Here is a 21445-nt window from a genome sequence, read left to right as displayed (position 1 = left end):
TACAAATTTAATAAATACAAAATTTCCTTGGGCTCAACGAAGGCTACTTCATCGTACAAATTAATATCACTGACCTGCTTAACTAAAAACGATCCACAAGCTATTTAAGATAATGGATGAAAACACAACATTTGAGATCGATTACAATGTATGTTGACGGCGCGCGATTGAGAGTGAATACGGTGAAGCGCGGGCGACGCTCGGCGCGGCGAGACTTGCACGATCGACACACTTGAATACTAAGTTACCCACAAAGTAAACTCTCCCCTGCCGCTAACCCGCTAATATTTCGCACACACGAAAAAAACGAATGTTATGCACTTTACACTGTAAAAGAACAATATAATAATACAATAAAATATAAAACACTTATCGCCTCAACTACAGTACAGCCAGTAGTCCGTTACAGCCACTACACAACTGGATCGTTGGTAAAGGGCAGGTAGGTGTGGAAGACAAAAGCGAGAGCTCGCTTAGACACATCCGTTCACATCAACACCCAATAACTACATTTACACCGTTTACGTACGTTTACGTTTATTTACCGACGATGCAGTGGTTTACGAGTCAGTCTCGTACTGTGATATCTGTGATCCTGAGAACACAGCAGATTTATCAGATGGCCCTAATTCTAGACAACGATGGTGCGACACTTTACAATTAGCATTAAACTTAAAAAGTACGTAGTGATGAATTTTTGCGAAAAGAGCAATTCCCACCCAAGAGCCTACTGCATTGGGAACACCCAAATGGAATGTGCAGAGTCAATTAAATACCTTGTCGTTGCCCTCACTCACGATCTTTGCTTGATGGGGACAAATACGGGGAATGTGTGGAGAAGCTAACAAAACATTATTACTTATTAGAAGAGTACTAGGTAAATGTGAAGAAAAGGTTAAAGAGAAATGTAATCTGTCGTTAGTTAGGCCTCATTTTGAATATGCTGCAAGTATATGGGATCCTCAAGAAGTTGGATTGATTGCCGAATCGGATCGCGTGTAGCGTATAGGAGTTAGATTTGCAGAACGCTGTTATGATAAACATAGTAGCGCCTTAGGCGCCCGCGAAATTTTCAATAAAATTCATGCGCGAGGACTTGAATGTCACTCGAATTCTCCAAAACGACCGAAGTACTTAAATTGTGATTTCAGCTTAATTGAAGTTTTCTTCAAGAGATTTCTTGACCGAAACGTGGTGAAACATTTGTCCTTAAGGAAGGGGATTAAGAATCATTTATTTTCAAACGAACAAGGCTTCATTGTAGACTTTCTCGAGAGAATACCAACATACTATATTCTCAGTGAACTCTTGAAGTCTTTGGGAACATCGAATTGAATGTGTTAAGAAATTGTCAGTGCCTGTGATCATGCTCTATGAATCCATCCAAGGGAGAGGGCGTTACCTCTCCCGCACCCGTGCGTGTTAACGGTTTTACGTTCCTAACTTCACGGCAGAGTGATCGCGTTTCTCAGATACGTTTGTACGACTAATCTGCCGCACCGCCTACGCTCTGCCTGTCTTTCACGCGTCCTCCAACTCGCTCGAGAGTCTCTAATTACGACAGTACAGGTCCTGTAATCAGCAAAACGATTCAAACTGGTTTGTGAAGCCATACAAAAGGAAACGGTTGCAGTGTTTCCGTTCCGGTTACGTTCAGGTGTCACAATATATTACGATGCAGCGATCTTTTTTCGCAAATACGAACAATGGAAATCGATCAAGTCAGATAATAAAAGACATGAAATCATAATATCATTCAAAATTAGTTTTAAAAAACAGGTACAGATGCATAAAGTTCAATAAGAATAAATAGCGCCATAGAGGCAATATATTATTGGGACCCACTGACCGTAAAATATTTTCAAATTTTGGATCAATTAAAATACTTTCGGGCAAACATCCTATATGCTATTTAGTTCTACTGACCCAGAATGATAAAATCATGTAGTGTAATTACGTAAGTATACCTATAGACCAGTTGTGAGCAATATCACGAAAAGACAAGTTAATTTCCAGGAAAAAATTGTGTACACCAAAGGAGTTGCAAGGAATTGAGTGCCGTAATTCCAGATTATATATTATCACGCTAATTTCCATACAGCCCCTTGGAACCATTTCATGATTTCTAAGCCCCAAAGACTTGATTTCTCTCGGTCGATCAGGAATAGAGTTCAGGAGTATATTTTAACATCCCAAATTAGTAGTTCAACGGATATAAGTATCATTTTTGTCATTCTAAGAGCTACATGCTTATGAAATACCCAGGGTTAATTTCACAAGCATGCCCAGGGTACATTTCAGGGTAGCCTATGATGAATAATAACACTGAGACCCTTCATTCGTTCTCATCTTGTGCTTCTTACTCCAAAAACGTTACTAACGGTTATATCACGCGTCATAGTTAACCTCAAATAAAAGCATGTATATTCCAATATCCTCGATAAATAACGAGAATATTTAACATGCACCTCACTGTAAAACATACTCAGGTTCGACTTGGTACGAGTCCTGTCAAGTAAAGTGGATTCTTTCATCGGCAATTTCCGCAGAGCTTGAATTCGTCTTCCCAGATGAAAGTGATTGCCGTTAACTGAACTGCTGGATCAGTGATCCGCCTATCCACGTAATATGTTGACGGCAATAATCCGGGATTGTGTCCATTTCTTAGCTATGTAGTTAATTCTCTTTCGGGCATTCACTTTTATCGATTCCTCCATTTATCTTAAGTTTCCGTAGTGATAGCAGTTATGGTGGTTTTTAACATTTTTCATTTTCCCCTGCAGTATACCTTTGCAAGTCTAACTCCTCTCTCCGCCATATCCTACGCCACACTCCGCTCTCCAGACAATCCATAACGTAACGACCCTCCGGCCTACTTCTCACAATTCTGCCTTGCGTTTACTTTTGCAGTGCACCTGTTGAGGAGCTGGATGCCCGAGCAAACTTTCCAAGGCAAGAAAACAGTAAAAAACCAATAAAACTATTTTCTTGAGAGTCTTCTCCGCTCCTGCTTTTGCCACGTGTTTCATTTCATATGTCACCCTCCGGAAATGAGATCACACCGGCTTCGTATCCCATAATTCAAAATGTTTCGTCCGGAAACGGATGGAATGAAGACTAATCATCAACAATGGCCTAAACCGCTCGCTCTTGGTGCTACCGTCGCTCCACAACTAAAGTCAAAACACTTTTATAATTTAAAAGTCGGTTAAAATATAATGCTAGGGAGGGATTGAGAAAAATGTGCCTCCTGGAGATGAAATATTTAAAATGTCAATAAAAAAACTTACCGTTTACAGTTTGGTTTACAGTTCCAGCAGCTGGCCGCCATGCCGTCTCTCCTTAACGAGATTATCGGAACACTGCACCGGGACCCGCAGAGAGATGGGTGAAGCTCTCTTGCTACAACCTTCTCGATTTTTTTAGGAGAGCATGCCGTCTGCGGAGTCAACGTGCTCGGTGATGAAACACATGCGATCCTGATATCCGCCAGCCTGCGCTAGGACGGAGAGGCCATAAATTACTGCCACGAGGATTTCAAGCAATGTCCTATGAGCAGAGTATACGTGGAGTGAAGAGCAATCGGCAACACCGTCATCAATTTATATTCTAATAGATTCCTATATGGCGTGATTTAAGTGCATCTATCTAATACAGTTTTTCGGATTCCTCTATCCACCCCTACCTTCTAGAAATACTAATAATATGAGCTGAATCTTTCCAAAAAATTCTACGAATTATTTTATTTATTAGAATACGGAATGCATTGCCATAGAACTAATATTAGCTTAAATCAGAGCGTATTGCATAAATTTGATTTTTTTATTGATCGTAATTAATAACCACCATCTCAACCTCATTAAAGAATATCTTTATAAAATATTTATTCCAAAGTCACGACTAAGTATCCTCATTAGAAAACAGTGAAAACGCCTTTGCTTCAATTAAATTACAGTTAACCACAACATGATTATATTTTATCGTTAACTGTAAAATTATAATAGAAAAAATGTAGAACGTTCATCAGATTCTTACGCAGATACCATATTAAAAAGTGTTTTAAATTGTCGTTCACACGGAGCGTCGATACGAGCTGTCCTGAATATATTTATCGAACAGTGAGCTTAATAGGATACGGTACGGGAACGGGCACGCCGTAAATGATTGACGCCCATTTACTGCATATCTACATAGTACCCAGAAAGCTACCGCCAGGGTCTGATTATACACCAAACCACTTTGATCATTAGATGAAACGAATATTTTTATATTGCAAAATTAAAACTAAAATTTTGCGAATATATTCTATTGTTTCAGGCTTCACTTCGTGGAAGTAATTGATATCCATTATTGAAATAGAAAGAAAGACTCGTACTTTTCCACAGATTTTATTATACGGCACGACGCGTTTCACCGACTTGCGGCATGATGATGCCGCAAGTCGGTGAAACGCGTCGTGCCGTATAATAAAATCTGTGGAAAAGTACGAGTCTTTCTTTCTATTTCAATAATGGATAAAACTAAAATGTTTGCTGCCCGTGGGTCATTATAAATATGGCTACTTCTGAGAAAAAATATTATCACTTCAGGAAAAAGAATTCATATATTCTCCAAGTTATTTCAAAGAGTATTTTGCACCTATTTAATCTGTGATTTTCAATTTACTTCTATCTGAGGGTAATTTCATAACCATTTGAAATTTAAACCGCGAAATTTAAATCAAACTGACAGAGTAATACTTGAAAAGCCACTGCATATAAATTAAATTAACTGGATAACCCTTAGTAGACATTTAATTTGATAATATTTCAGGTACTGTATGTCCACCGCGATAGAAAATTTTAAATATCAAAATGCATTTAAGATTACAATTGAGGGGGTGAAAAGTCAGGATACTTCAGTTACTGGCAAAAACCAAGGGCTTATAACATGCTGAATTTTGATATTCACGAGTAAATTTTCCAAATGATAGGTAAATCCGTATGAAGTTTACACAAAATTATATTCGTAAATCGGAGTTTGTAACAATAAATTCCAGCAGCAGAAATACGTGATTCCATTTGTCTTTGTGAATTCATCCATGAGGCTCATGGTTCAAATGAAAGAAAACTCTGTTAGTGCAAATTAGAAAAACTACTATATGATTTACACAGCTAATGTTTAAATTTTGAATTTCCTTCATTGATACTCCTATTACATGTGCCATTAAATGAAATTGGTAGTAATCTCATCTCGTTAATAAATAGATATTATACTTACAAAAAGCAACGAGTATTTTCAATTGCTCAAAAGAAAAAGTCAAACAAATTCAATCAGTTATGGACTCCTTTAATGTTCATGCAGTAAAAACTGAAGAAACTAGGGTAACAACTACTTGCAGAACATTAATAGATCAGGTCATGACAAACTTAGATAGTTATTATGCTTGTACCATGCACTCTTCTCAGACCACAGAGGGATTTTTCTTGATGTTTGAGTCACCAAATATAAAAACTGTAATTCACATTATTTATGAGGGAACTTTTCTTGAAGACCAACTGCAGCTTCTAAGTTTTGATTTAAAAAATGAATCTTGGGTTAAGGTTAATACTAAAAATACTTTTGATAACAAAATGGATACATTTCTTGATAAATTCAACTTTTTCTTTGAAACAAATTTTCCAGTTAAGAAATGCAAAATCGCCCATGGATATGTAATAAAAATCAACGTTAACAAAATAGGGGATCTGCTTGCCAAAATAACTGAAAATGAAAATCTTAAATGGGAATATAAAAATGCAGTAAATTCCTTAAGGAAATTGTTGCAAAAGCAAAACGATCTTAAAATGATATTTAGATTGAATATTCAGAAAATAAAATTAAGACTTCTTGGTAAATTATGCATAGGGAAGCAAATGAAATTATTCCTCAAAGAAAGTGTGAAGTCATGACAGCAGGTGGTGTGCAATCAAATCCTACTGTCATTACAAATGCTTTTGTTGATTATTTTATTGAGACTCGAGGATTAATTGTTTCTAATTTCAAGAAACCAACTTCTATTTCTGAATCTGGTAGCCATCCACAAATAGTTCCACACTCCATATATTTATATCCTGCGACCAGAGATGAAATTTTCAGCATATGCCATACTCTAAGCAATAAGCTTTGTTCAGGGAGAGATGATATACCAGACAATATAATTAAGTTTTCTATCCCTCAAATTGCTAAGTCCCTTATGCATCTCTGCAACTTGTCTCTGTCAGAAGGTATTTTTCCATCACGCCTGAAGTTGAGACAACACACGAATTCACAAAAAAGGGGATGTGAATGATGTAGGAATCTACAGACCAATAAGTTTGATCTCTGGTTTTTCTAAATTTTTGAAAAGGTTATGTTAAAACATATCGTAAACTTCCTAGAAAAACACTCTGTTTTTTTCAAACCAACAACATGGTTATAGAAAAATGTAAATCAACATCTAGAGCAATCCATGAGCTCATTACAAATGTACTATATGCTATGGGCAATAAGTATCTAATCCCTAGGATATGCCTTGATGATACTAAGGCTTTTGGCACTGTAAATCATAAGATTTTGTTAAGTAAATTAAAGAAATATGGTATTTTCGACATCTCAAATAAATGAATCAGGTCAAATCTTTCCGTAAACCCTGAAGTAGTTGAAATATCCCATCTTTATGCATCTACAAATTACAAAGTGAACTACCAATCAGTTGAAAAAGAGGTTACAACAGATGTCCCTCAGGGCTCTATCCTGGGTCCTTTGCTATTTCTACTCTATATAAATGATATGCAAGATTGTATCTCTGATGTTAAACCCATTCTTTGTGCTGAAGATACTACCATTCTAATAAATGTCAAAACCAGGCCTGAAGTACAACAAAAAGTAGACTCCACAGTAATATACCTTTAGAATTAGTTTCAAAACAAATTATTGTCAATAAATGTACAAAATACAGTATGCATACATTTTGGCATACTCTCAGTCAATATTTATGACAAGGACCTAAATTTTGTTTACTGTAAATTTCTTGGATATTCAGATTGAATTATCCCTAAAATAGTCGTTACATATTGACAACTTAAAATCTACAATTCATAAAACTCTTTTTCAGCTGAGATATTTGTTTTTTAGTATTGGCTTAAATATCCTAAAATGTATTTATCATTAAAATTTTCAGTTTTGATAATCATATGGTATTATATTCTGGGGTGGCTGAAGCCATAGCCAAAAGATTTTTTTAAGTACAGATACAGGCCAACTGAGCTATCTTACACTTTACTTTCAGACACTCCTGCAAGCCTCATTTCATGAAATGAAATAATACCACTCGCTGCTCTTTATGTGCACAATCTAATCTTATTCGATAAGAATAACATGCATATATACGAACTAAACCTAAATATCTATTATCATGATACACATACTATACTTGACATACACATTGAGGCCAAACAGTCTAATTTGAGTGGTAAGGGATCATATCACCAAGGAGCCAAATTTTTTAACATGCCATCTCCAGATTTGAAAGCATCTCCTTCAAATAATTTCAAGTTTCATCTTAAAGCACACTGGCTCATTAAACCTTTGTACTCTATGGATGAAGTTTGTGCATTGTGAAAGAAAAGTCTAAAATTTTGTTTATAAAATATCCATATGTTTTGTGAATAATCTTTTTTTTTCAATGTTATTCATACTAACAAAATTTATGTACATTTTTTTCTTTTTGACAAAACCATGCTGAACCAGCTTATGGTGAATAAAGCAATAAATCAGATACTTGTTTACTTTTAAACAAAATATAATGAAACCCCAAATATCAGCTGAGATATAGATACTCAATATATTTGATTGTCTGGAAGAAAAATTATCATTGATATTCATTATCCACTGTAACTGTTGCACATTATTTTGAAATGTGTGCGAGGATTAGGTAATAAAAATTAGAACAACTGCTGCATTCAAACGTACACCGCTGCCTTCGGTAAAATAGTTTCTATATTCCCATACCATATTACTGGTTAAATTCAAGATACTGGCACCTAGTTTTCTTGACAATCCACTGATATGCTTAGCGTTAACTACTATTTAAGAAATCAATACTCAGACTTGTGACTGTTGCAATATAATAAAATGATGCCCACCAAGAAATATATCAATGGGTACCTCCTCATATTTAAGTAAATTTATTGAGCACTATTGCACAAAAAGAAGTTATGTACCCCATATCCACCCATTACTTTGAAACTAACAAAGGGTGCACTATTTGCGGTAGTTTCATGGACTTCATTGTCACTTTAAACCTTGAATGAAATATTTTTACAAAAATGTCTTTGACAAAAGGATATCTTGATAATTTGATTTTTTCATTATTCCCAAAAATATTTACCTGGAAGCCAGTGCGACAGATTATTTTAATTTTTTCATCAGAAACTGTGTTCCCATAACCCATTGGCCTTTTTTTAGTGCATGTATTCTACTCACTTTAGATACATTTCTAAATGTAGGCATCAATCTTTCAAATCATCTATGGTCTGGATGAGCATGATTTATTTATCTACCATACAATGCCCGTTTTAGGTTTATGGTTTCCCTGATGCCAGAATTTGGTTACATTTTCTGCATGCATTCATGCTTGAAAGCTTCTGCAACCCAGTTAGGGACACATCTATAATCATGACTTTTACAACTTTCAGATTGATTATAAATTAGAATACAACTGGTATACCCAAAGATAAATTAGTTTTTTATATTGATCTACTTTTTTGCATATGGAATAAATAACTTGTCACTCAGTGTCCAAATTTAATCAGTGAAATAGCCTCCATTCTTGATGAAAATGAAATTTTCATTATTCAGAATGATCTTTTGAAAAATAAGCATGTAACTTGATATGTACTCAATGTTTCAAATTTATATGGATTTAATGATAATATAAAATAAAGAGAAAATTACTTCATAAACCTAATGAAATCCTTGAGTGCAAATTCAAATGTTGATGTACTCTGGGATGTGAAAGAATTAAAAACTATATAATATGATCATAATTCATCGCTCAGCAATGCAAAGCATAAAGAGAGACTCAAAGGCTGTGTTTCCACAGTAATAAATTCTTTCCTGTGGAAATGCAAAGTCTTTGCTTCTTTCTTCGTGCTTTACAAATTGATTTCCACTAAGTATCGCCCTCAACTATCTCTCAAAATTAAAGATGCATTAATGCACCCTTTCCTGTCCTAATTCTCACTTTATTTCCTTCCTTCTGATAAGGTAAGACATGATAACTTCAGCTTTATTCTCCTCGTGGAGAGCAAACACAGTTCATCAGGTTTACTCCTAAAATATCTTGTGCAATTGCTTCTAATGAAATTTATATAAATAAAACTTGGCCCATTCAAATTCAATGAAATAAGGGTAATATAATTTACCAGCCACTGAAACACTTTGCCCATATAAGGTACTCATTCTACCATTACAAGTCATCAATAATTGATTAACCCCTTTCAAAAGGCAAATTAATCCAAATTTTCAACTTTCCAAATCAGCCAGAAATATGCAATAACAATTCAGGGATGATAATTGAGTTTTAGCTTCAAATGCAATCACTATTGAGATACTTTGATGGAAAACATCATATTAGCCAAAGAAAATATTTTTAACATCTGAATGACAGAGGGGTCTCATGTTATTTCTTCCAAATCTAAGATGGAGAAGGAAAGCTAAATACTAAAATGCTATTGACTAAATAGCCAAAACATTTTGCTAGAGACTGATGAAATAGGTAATCATACTTTTTGGCTGGGGATAGCATTTTTGAATTTTTAGTGGTAATGTCAGTCACTGTACAAAACTCAAACTGATCACATCCTGATCGCTGACTAATATTCACAATACACATGCATACGTTACCCCATATTGAATGGATGGTTCCTTAACATTATTTAATAGTATCTTTCAACACTGAAAAATTGCATATTAATTTTCATGATATTGAAGAATCAAAGAAAGTGAACCAGCATTTTTAGTTGTATGACAGGGCTGCCATTTTATGGGACCAATTTAGGGACCTACCACACCAATCTTTAGGATTATAGTTGATCTAAGTTTTCAAGATTAATAGCTAACAATATTGTACATGATCATTCAGCCAGATATTCATTCAAAGTGAACTATACCGACCAATTATTGTCACACTATTCTTGAAATAAGACTTGCTGTATCTATAACAAATTGAAGGTTGCTAAAAGCATAGCATTTCTCACAACGAAGTACGGGCAAAAGGTCAAATGAGTCATTTTTTGAAAAACTAACTTATTTTTTTATAATTTGAAGAAGACATTTGAAAAATTCAGTGTATTTTCAACATTAACTCAAAATGTATTATAGCTATCATTAGCAAATAAAGTAAGAAGAGCGTGCAAGATGTTAACTGGTTGATGTAAAGCAACACAACCAGAGTAGGAAAGAGATGAGGAGGGGAGGGTCGCCTGGTTGCTTAGTGAAGTGCAAGTTCAATTGACTGAAGTCTGATTTGAGGCATCATGCTGGTAAAAGGCACCAAAACAGTGCAATCGAGTCAAAAACATGAAAAATAATAGCAAATTACTTGAAAACTGATCTGTCATTGATCCAATGAGCTAACTTAAAACTAAGAAATAAGATATTGTTGTTCTTAGTTGCTTTCAATTAAAGGCTGCTTTTAAATGTGATGGTAGAGTTCACCTAAAGCTAAGCCTTTCAAAAGGTAAAATTCTCAAATTTACATTAGCAGGGCCTTTGCTCTTGCCCTGCACTGGTCCATGGAATTGTGTACAGGCATTAAACGTTGTGGTTGCTAGGACACCTTTGGGTAATTGAAATATAGATTTAAAAGGCTACCATATATTTATCAACATAAAATAAGTGAGACCTCAAAATAAAATTCCCCAAGAAGATAACCAGCATCATTTATATATCTGCCACAGTTCATCACGTCATGTATTTTCGATGCGGTGAGAAGCATTTAAAACAGTGGGACAATAACTATTGGGCATAATAATCTTTGCCAGTAATGGGCTATTTAAAATATATAATAAGTATTTATGCTACACATTGATCCAGCTCCTTCATTATAAGAGTAACAAATCACCTCTTCAACAAAATCCCAATGGTTAACTAGAGTCAAATTCCATCATTCGATGTTAAAAATATAGTCAAGTACATAGAGTAAATAGGTTTACTATGAAGTAGATCATCTTCATCCCCTTTTCATGTGAACAATGGCAAATGGAAGTGCTAACTTGATTTTTTCTATGTATATTTGAAATTATTCTGATGGAGATGATTTAATACACCAATTGATAAAAACCTGAACCGTATTAAAATGCTAATATTAAGAGTTCTTGATATAATGCCACATTAGATACTTACTTCCATTAAAAATACTATTTTACATGCCTACATTTTAATTTTGGCATGTCAAAGTATAACTTTTAAACACTTCCTCGTAGTATAAAAAAATAACTCAATTGTAATATTTACCTGCTCTGGAAAATTCCACGTGACACAGGCAACCATTATTTTACTTTCTCAGTTGCTTTTCAATTCATATTGGAATTTTGCGATTACAACTCATGCATGAATGTTGACAATATTCTTTCCAATGGGGCAGGATATGGCGTCAGTGTTCTGATTCACTTGCTTGTAATCTGGGACCATATCTATGAATAAGTTGAAGTAGGAAATCAGAGGCAAAGTTTTATGGCCCAATTCTTTGGAAGGTTGTAAAAGAATTGTTTTTTAAGTAAAGCCTGCATTGAAAAACAAATAAATGATTATGAGCACATGACTGACCACCTAACACTTCAAAGAAATGTTTCACAGGTAGTTCTATAGTCATATAATGTAATTCCATCATTTAAATCACAATAAATTTATATTGTGAGCACGAGAGTCGATGATTAGTGCTAACAACATAATTTGCATGTGTAGAACAAAAAGGATTCAATTAGTCCTTGAAAATTAAACAATAAGAGAAATTCATTCTTCAATCACAGGTGTTTTTAGCTTCATTCACAAAATGGTCATTTAACTGCTGGCATTTGGATCTAGACAACATAATTTGGACCTTAATTCATCTCTATCTTCAATTGTGTGCAGTCAACACATTTTAGAACACATGCCATGTGTTCCACCTTGCTACATAATAAAAAGTAGTGGAAATTTTGCCAAGACTTACAACAGGTAGTAGTCCAAGGCATATATGGTATAACTTCTTAGAATAAGGCACAGACACAAAGCAAGAGAATTAAATAATCAAAGAAAAGTATATTTGAGGCACTTTTTGTGTAATCATCTATCTAGCATACTATGAACCAACACCATGATGAGAATATCATACATTTATGAGAATATGCATGTTAAGCTGCACCTTATTCACAGCATGAAAACGTATTGACAAATTTCATAAAAGTAGTCATCATAGCCATCCCCGGTCATGGAACTGGGTATTAAGACTCCCTTGACTACTTCCATGATTTTAATATGAGGAACAAGATGATTTTCCTTCAAATTAGCAGATAAGTAATCGAGAACATTCTGCTCACAAATTTGAGCAAAAACTGAATCAAATACCCTCATTTCTCCTCTGAAAAAACTATACTTCAGAATATGCAAAACATGCAATACCTTAAAGCTAAAAATGTCCACTAAATCCCAAACAACGGTTCTGTAAATGATTCTGAAACAACAATAGCCTATGCACGTACACAAATTATTTCTATTGACGACAAGAATTTAGGAATACTTAAAAGTATACCCAGCTATGCATAAAATATATCAATGTAAAAGAATACAGTCAGGAGATTCTTTATTTCTGTAAGGGTTTCATTCAATGACTTCTTGTTTAACATTGCAAATATTTATTTTTTACAAAATCATCTTGCAAAGCATTTAAATACAATATACGAGTTTTTTATTCCACGCCAGGGAACACTAGAGCAATCAAATTTACATTACAAAAGCATTATATATGAGAAATTGTGGTAAAATGGAATAACTACTTTGCGCCATGCTTGTGAAACTGACTACACCTTCAGCTGCATTTGGTCAAACACTCCAGCCACACAAAATGATTATGCACCAAAGCAGCATTTATATTCACAAGGTGCCCAAGCCCAAGATTAAAAGAGTTCACTTGCACCCACCAATCAAATTATTTTGAGTTCATGTTAATTTTTTTATCACTGACCTATTAAAAAACTGCTAACAATAAATTCTCAAAATTTTCACTAATGATGAAGGCAGGTACAATTTCCAGAGAGCTGCCATTAATATACCATCCAAGTCAAACCCTCTTAGCCAAAAAAACCTGTCCATTCTTTTGTAGCATTGTCAGAGTTACACATTCACTTTCCTGCATGAAGATTTAGGCCACTTTAAAAATTTAACGGTAACAATGAAACTGAACTAAATAAAATGAAATTAAGATAAATCAAGCACTGCATCATATAAGAGAAATTAAAGGAAAAACAGGTTATCTCAAAATAAAGGGAATAATATCAAAAATCAAACAAACAAAGTCATAATCAAAAAAATTATATATTTTTTCTTATAAGATGTTAACACAAGTCTGGTTTATCTGTGTACAACTTTGTTACTACTTCTTGACAAGGTCATTGCATACCGGGAGCACTTTGACTAACATATAAATATTTTTTACAACACATTTCATGGAATAGAACTCCATCACATTCCAAGCAAATATTCTTGTTTTAAAGAAATGAATTGACATTGCCTGGCCACATAGCAAGCGAAGTTGTTACAGAAGCCTAAACCTGTGCACGTAAGCCCTGCACCGAAGTACATAGCCAAATTCAATCAAAACCAGGTTAAATTGTTCACCAATCATAAGACCAATATATTAATGGATTTACCTTTCTTCCAAATATTCCTTACAGCACTTTCTCCATAAGAAAACATTAATATCATGAATTCATTGATTGATGTATGAAAACACTGCTAATGAAATGCTTAGAGAAACAACATTGTAAAAAATGTAGTTGACACCAAATCCAAAAGTATGAAAACCATCCTCTTTACATATGTAAGACTCCACCTTCAAATATTTTACACCTTTGTTTTTTGCATCAATTACCATTCTCAAAGGAGATGTGTGATTTGTTCATCATGTGTAGAGTCAATCCTTCTATTCACATTACTTAAGTTTGGCAGTGCACAACCAGACATAGTGCTATTCCAGCATTTAAACTTATAATTAAAAAAGGATGCAGTTGCTTAACTTGCTATTCCATTGTTTTAAAGAGCACCAAGAAAAATGATCCAACGACTCATGAAAAGAACCATTAAACATGCACTTCGCATCTACAAAAGAGTGAGAATAAATCACACATCTTAACAAGACGGGGGCGCATCTTCATAAAGACATCAGAAAGACACAAGGACTCACTATGCCTACGCAATTTCCCCCAAAACTGAGTGTGCAGGGGGGGACGGGAGGGATGTGTGTTTTCAAATCCCTGCAAGATCGGCAAAAGTCTGATCCATCTCATCAGCCATAGCCTTGAATCTCTCCTTCTCGTGAATTAAATCGTCTGCAAAAGGGGAGGAGAACAAGCAAGTTAAACCGTCAATGGAATTAGCCACAAACACACGAGAATGTTCCCAAAAGTGAGCCGAAGGAATATAGATTTTTTTTTAAATATGAGGTGTACTTTTAAACCTATACTTAAAAGTTGTTTTTATTTAAGGTGACATCACTATTGTACTTCCCATACTATTCATTTCCCCATTTGGAATATTTTTATTTTTGAAATGTATAATGAAAGGAGTATAAGATGGCAGGTGAGTTTTTGGATAGTGTTTTGGAAGGAGATGATGTAAAAAGAAAGTAAAAATGAAAAAAAAAAGCTTCAAAATATAATGCAAGAAGTGAGTGCTCTAAAAAAAAAAGAGGACAAAAGAAAGCGAAAAAGGTGTCTGTGTACAAAGAGAATCCCAGACAACATGGGACAATTTTATTTGACGTTGCGGCAACTTCAATAGCCAGTGAGCTCGGAGAACGTATGGTCCAAGTCATCACAGATGTACTTGTATTTCTCCTTCTCATGAACCAATTCATCTGTAAAGACAATAAACAACAGTGAGAATCTTGTACCTTGCGAAAAAAAAAACTGGTCTCGGGAGGGGAAAATCTCTCTTGTTATTGTTAAAAGACTTTAGTCAAAAGCTTTTCGTGGGCTCTCTTTGGCAAAAGCCACACCAAATGTGGTGCATGATTCAAGATTGTTCTGGATATTATAAGGGATAAGCAAAGCAGAAAATAGTTCCAAAGGAAAAAAGAGAAGAGAAAATGGGCTCACACGGCAGAAAACAAAAAAAAACTATGTAAGCCGCAAGGCATTCATCTTTCTTCAACAAAGTATGTACATTGTAAAACAAAATTTAAAAAAAAAACAAAACCAATAGCAAATAGGTTATGGGAAGATAGGCAATTTTATTTGGACAGCTGCATTGGTAACACTGCAGACTGTCTTGGCTTTCAGCAGTGCAGGTTAGGCAGAAAGTAAAGCAGCATAGGCAGAAGATATTGGCGTTGGCAGCATCAACGGTCATGGTAGTGGGTAGTGTGTAAGTGCAGTAGTGATGGCACAGATGGCTCTTTTTGTAATGTTTTAGAAGCCCCACAATTCTGTCAAGGCAAGGTCCACATCGTCACCGATAACCTTGTATCTTTCCCTCTCGGCAATCAGCTCATCTGGAAGGAATAAAGCACGTGGACATGACAGAGAGAGAGAGAGAGAAAAGAGAGAAAAAAAGAGCGTTAGTGGCTGCACACAGGAATGGAAACCACCTTCATATAGAGTCATTATATAACTTGACCCAAATGACAGATGGAGGAAATGACCCCAAGTTTTGATGTGATTTACATATTTACAAGTTGGGTAACGATTTTCAGAGTATTGAAGCATGCAAAAATATGATTCCATAACTCTTATATGGCATGCTTTATGGCTTATAAGAAAATGCCAATTATTATGCAAGATGGGATGTTGTTAACCCCTTAACTGCTTCAATTCAGCAAGGCTAAAAGCTTTACTAAGTTTATGCATTTGAAAGATGTTATAAGCACTTTTGGATTCATTAGTAAATAAACTCATGGTTAAAAATGAAAACTTGAATGTGAACGCTTTTCTTCATTTAGCTTAGCAGCAGATAATGGGTTAAGTGCTTTAGCTGGAAGTGATTTCACAAAGTGCATGCACATTTTCTGATATAATAAAAATTTAACTTCTGCTATTACTATTGTGAAAAATATCAGCTAACAAAGCAAATTATGAAAATTTGTATTCCCAATTAACCTCTCTAGTCTCAAGAATTATTTCACATAAACCTTTGCTAATGCATTTAAGCTATATCATTCACATGTCAGCTGTCAAAATGAAAATGATTCAACTTACAAGCAAAATTCTTGATACTTCACTTGAGAAAATAAGAAACATTTAACTTCCAATTGGCAAATAAATTTTTGTTTTCAAGAGACAAGAGAGTTTGTATAAAGATATGCATTAATTAATTTTAAAATATTGTGTAAAGAAATTATTTTACCAATCACAGCCTGACAAAGTGAAATACAACTATCAAAAAATAGTCAACTTGTATATTTATAAAAGAAAATAATTTGCATATACTATGAAAACATATATAAAATTTTAATGCATATTAATTAATACACAAGCAAAGAGTTATTGATTTCAACAGCATTTCACTATGCATTTCATGGAAACTGACGAAATAACTTACTGTGGCTTTACAGATAAAAGCACCTTACCATACATTTGGAATTCACAATTACATACTTTAACATATGAGCCAATATAAAACAAACATACAAAGGCTGACAGCAGTAAGTGGTACTACAATCAACATTTAGCATTAGGTTTGTCAAAAATATCTATGAATCAACTTCCTAATATTTATAGCAATTAAAATAATTTTTCAAACATTTAGCATTGAAATCATGATGACCTTTAAGAACTGTGATTATAAAGCATTTTTGAATGGTACTCCAGGAATTATAAGTTTCCTCCTTACATGTTGAGTTATATAATTTCATTTCTCTGAATCATCAGACTAAATTCAACATTTCACTCACATAATTTTTGACAATCCTAGGTGAGGCTGCATGCATATAATTTTAATGCATATAAAATAAAAACACAAAACATTTTTTTTTAAGAAATTAGATTCTTGATAGGGAACAATTAACTCATCAAACAAACATGATAAAATCTAAGCAACTAATCTAACACAAATGGAGGATGGTTGATAAAATATTTTCACTTTCCATAGGTATTTCATAAAATCTTCTTTAATAGATAGATATGTTTTCTATTCTTCCCAAAAAATGTCATTTTTTTTCTCAAATCCAGAAAAACAACCAAACTCCATTGCCTCAGCTTGACCAAGGATATTTTCATGAAATTTCCATCCTGGTCACATGCTTTGTAAATCATTATTCAGCACACATTTCTTGGCTATCAAAAAACAACCATGATTACAAAACAAAAGCATCATTCATTTCAGTTGCCAGATTATACAACCTAAGAGCACTCAGCTACTTTAATCATCATTTAGTATCCCTGTTTCAAGGCCACATAACATAAATCTTAAAACTTGTGCAATGCTTCAAAACAATGACACAAAAGTAAAGTAGAAAGTGGGATACAAAAAAAAGAGGCCTGAAGGCACTCCAGAGTTGAGGCACATCCAAGGCCTACATAGTGGGTGCAAACGGATTGGGACTTTTATTTCCGGAGACCTTCTTGTTTGCAATGACCACCTAGTTGGGGTTTCTTTATCTGGGGGGGGGGGGGGGACCTGGAGAAAAGGGGGAACAGAAGAGAGGCCTGAGGGGGGCCTTGGGGAATGCATCAAACCTGGGGATCTCACAGGCCACCCTCTCCTTTCAACATGCACAGGCGGATTACATATTTTGAATGTCATGCAAGGTGGCTTCCATCTCCTCCTGCAGCAATTTATTCTTTTCTTTTTCTGCGAGAAGATCATCTGTAAAATGGAGGTTTAGGGATGCTGTGAAAAAGACATTTCTTTTAATAAGATGAGGGGTAAAGCCTCAAGCAAGATTCTGGACCCAAAAGATTCTCAAAAGGGATTTGAACTCTCAATATGCAAGCACTTGAACAAGTTATGTCTAACAATCACACAATTCTACTAAAAACAATCTTTTTCACATATAATTAATCTAAATGGCTGTTATGTTATTAGGATTGCTGTACAACTGGGTAACTTCTAACAGTGCAATGCCACTGACTCAATTCAAATCCCTCAATGTAACAATAGTTATTATCAAACAATAGGTGCATTTGAAATGCTTGCTGAGAAACGAAGAAATGACAAAAAGGCACAACCGATCCCAGGATACAATGTTGTAATAAATGTGCACCCAAGTCACCAACTATATTTTACCAATCAAAGAAACTACAGAGGAAATATCAGGGTGAAATAAAGCAGTTTAAATGTTGAGACTTGCTTCAGGCTTAGAGATTTTCAAATCATGCGAGAGTAAATACACATATGATTTTAAATAATTAACAAACTTAGTTAAAACTTCTAAAAAAAAACTGTTAAAAATTATCAGTAAACTCAAAAAATGAATTCATTTAGGTTTTATTCCGAAATCCATTCAAAATTTCTCACTAAAAACACGACAGTTATGTAATTTTAGTCGGTAACCGTTAAAACAAAACAAAATATCAAGTAACATTTGAAAACATAATTCAGAGGAAAATAGTAACATGCAAAACTAAAAAAAAAATCAAATTATCAAAAACAATATTAGCACATGGTGAGAGTGAAACAAATGGTTAAAATGATTCACATATGACACATTGGCTCATGTGGACATAAACCAAGCAACAAGATTTTGATTTACTTACAAACTGTAATGAATTAACCTCCAGCTGCTTATGAAAATAAAGAGCTTATACATACTGCATATGACATTCACTTAATATAAATATATATGGCTGAATATATATGAAATGTTGAGCCATAAAAAAAATTAAAATTGTTTTTCTTAAAACAATTGTTTACTGAGCTTAACATAGCCCTTTGTAGTTTAGGAAAAATATTTTGATGCAATTCATGATTTGCCATACCTTCAAGCCTGTCAACTTCCTTCTGGAGTTTCTGTACTGATCTTTCAGCAAATTCTGCACGGGCTTCAGCCTGAAATGCCAAGGCATAGAATTAGTATTCACTTCTCCCAATACGCATCTATGAAGAAAAATAAAAGGCTCTAATTCTGATATGGATACATGACTGTAGGAATTTAACAATAATTCCTCTTTCTTCCAGTCAAACATACAATCATTATAGTTGTGCCAAATTCTGCCTCACAGATTTCATGAAATTTCAATTTTTTCACCATTACTTTCTGTTAATGAAAATTATGAATTACATTCAGTTGAAATTCTATTTAAGTAATTTTATATCTCATTAAACTTCAATTTCTTTTAATCTCAAATTTTCTTAAGATCATTTACAAAACAGTAGGAAACAGTAAAACAAAATTTTTAATGACATTACTTCAATCATAATATGGCAGAATTCAGAGCTCTGATTTAAACAAATTAAGGCTTCTAATGATGAATATCATTGATGTACATGACACATCAAGACATGTATGTATATTTTGCCACAGTTCTGATAAAACTCAGTTTTTCAATTCTTAACTGCAGTAATTGACAATGCAAAAATTCTACAAGAGGGCTGATTACTTTAAAATATGTTACTTTTTATTTAACAAACACCTTTACTGTCTTAAATTTTTTTGGGATCCAAATAAATTGCTCTCGTCTAACCAACAAGTTTCCCAGAGGCTGAACCAACCAAGTTTATGCAACGTGTGCCACAGGTGAGATTTGAACCCAAAACTTTTAGCATAATTTGCATGCAACTGACCTACCAGATTAACATGAACAGTCATGTTCTCAAAATTTCCAAAATATGCATGGAATATTAACTAAGAGCCATGATAAGTGCCATGACTATATGTAAACGTATGTAAGACATATCCTTGTCCAAATATATTTTTCCATACAAGTGATCTCTGGGATTCAATGCATTTTTCAATGAAATTCAGACTAAACTGCCAGATTTTTGACTTGCCCAAAGCCCAACAATTTAAATATATCAGTGAGTTACCACATTTTATGACACATCAGATGCACTTTTTTCAAAATTACTGGCTCAAAAAAATCATCCCCAGGTCTTAATGTGAACGCAAGTTTTTCCACAGGCTAATGTTATTTCTAAAGCTCATAACTGTAGGCTAATATTATCACAGACGATCCTTACTGACTAACCCAGCCTCAAAATATTATTCACTTCTATGATGTCGCTATTATTAACATCATTGGTATCAATATTATGGCCTGTACCAGGCTCAACATATATTTGTAGTTTTTTTTGGTTCTACGATTTCAAAAATCATAACAAAGGCACACAGCAATTACTCTTTCCTGTCATGAAATCAGTATTTAAAAATGATCCCATTTAGTCCTAAAATCATTCACAATAGAGGTGAGGTCAAGTGCCAGACAGATGAAAGCTTTTTTCCCAAATATGCACTACAGAACCAGGAATACGTCTTACATACTGAAGCATTTTACGCCATCAAATGGTAATCAGGCGACAATGAAGAACAAATAAAATAAGAACAAAGACAATTGTCACATACCTACTTTTAGTTTTAACATTTTTTTCTACTTAAATGGATTACATTTCTGCACAGCTGTCAGAAACAGAATGTAACCATTAAGAAAGCTGAAAATGGGCATAAAAAATTTGTTTCCCAATGAATGATAAGATACATCCCGCATCAATGTGCAATTACAATGAGCTATTTTTTTAGTTGTCATAAAATGTGACATACAATTGGATACTTTTAATTATCCCCCATAAATCATCCCAGATAACTGGGATTGTACTGCAGCCATATAACTTATTTTAATGAATATCAAAATATAGCAGTTACCTTTAATTAAGGCTAAAAATAAGGTTCCAAGTGCCTATTGTGACTTGAGCAAACAAATTGGAGGATGATATGTTAAAATACTTGAGTCAAACTTAAGTGAATGCACTAATCTTGGTTCCTTGAGCCCAATAAAAATAAAAGTTCTTTGGCGATGGTTTCTGTAGCACTTGACTACATAAAAATTGAAAAAGCAGTCCAAAGCAAACTTTACAAATGCAAAGCATTCTAAGGCTTTCTCACAAAAGAAACACCATTCGCATTCATATATCATAATGAATGGCATGAAATTTGCCTAGAAAGCGACTAATAAAAATACCAATACCAACAATGAGGGAGCTGGGGAAAGTATGTAGTATTTGGACCCTTCATAGTACTTATCGATATTTCATG

At 34.1% G+C, this 21445-nt stretch overlaps 1 protein-coding gene across 9 annotated transcripts in view; it reads right to left on the bottom strand.

Annotated features, from left to right (window-relative positions):
* Positions 1–13556: 13556 nt before the first annotated feature.
* Positions 13557–21445, bottom strand: part of LOC139695196 (tropomyosin Per a 7.0102) — a 67267-nt gene continuing 59378 nt past the window's right edge. For 5 of the 9 annotated variants that reach the window (XM_071593879.1, XM_071593875.1, XM_071593870.1 and 2 more), the window contains 2 exons: positions 19176–19245; positions 13557–15115 (listed from right to left, as the gene is read on the bottom strand). In XM_071593879.1, coding sequence (XP_071449980.1) covers positions 15033–15115; positions 19176–19245 — 153 coding nt within the window. In that variant the 3' untranslated portion in view covers positions 13557–15032. Of the gene's footprint in view, positions 15752–17933; positions 18064–19175; positions 19246–21445 lie in introns of all 9 variants that reach the window. The other 4 variants (XM_071593874.1, XM_071593869.1, XM_071593876.1 and 1 more) reach the window with 2 other exon arrangements.

This window comes from Hetaerina americana, unplaced genomic scaffold, assembly GCF_022747635.1.
Source record: "Hetaerina americana unplaced genomic scaffold, ioHetAmer1.1.p SCAF_6, whole genome shotgun sequence".
In the NCBI taxonomy this organism is placed as follows: Eukaryota; Metazoa; Arthropoda; class Insecta; order Odonata; family Calopterygidae; genus Hetaerina; species Hetaerina americana.
This window is presented reverse-complemented; position numbering and strand designations above follow the sequence as displayed.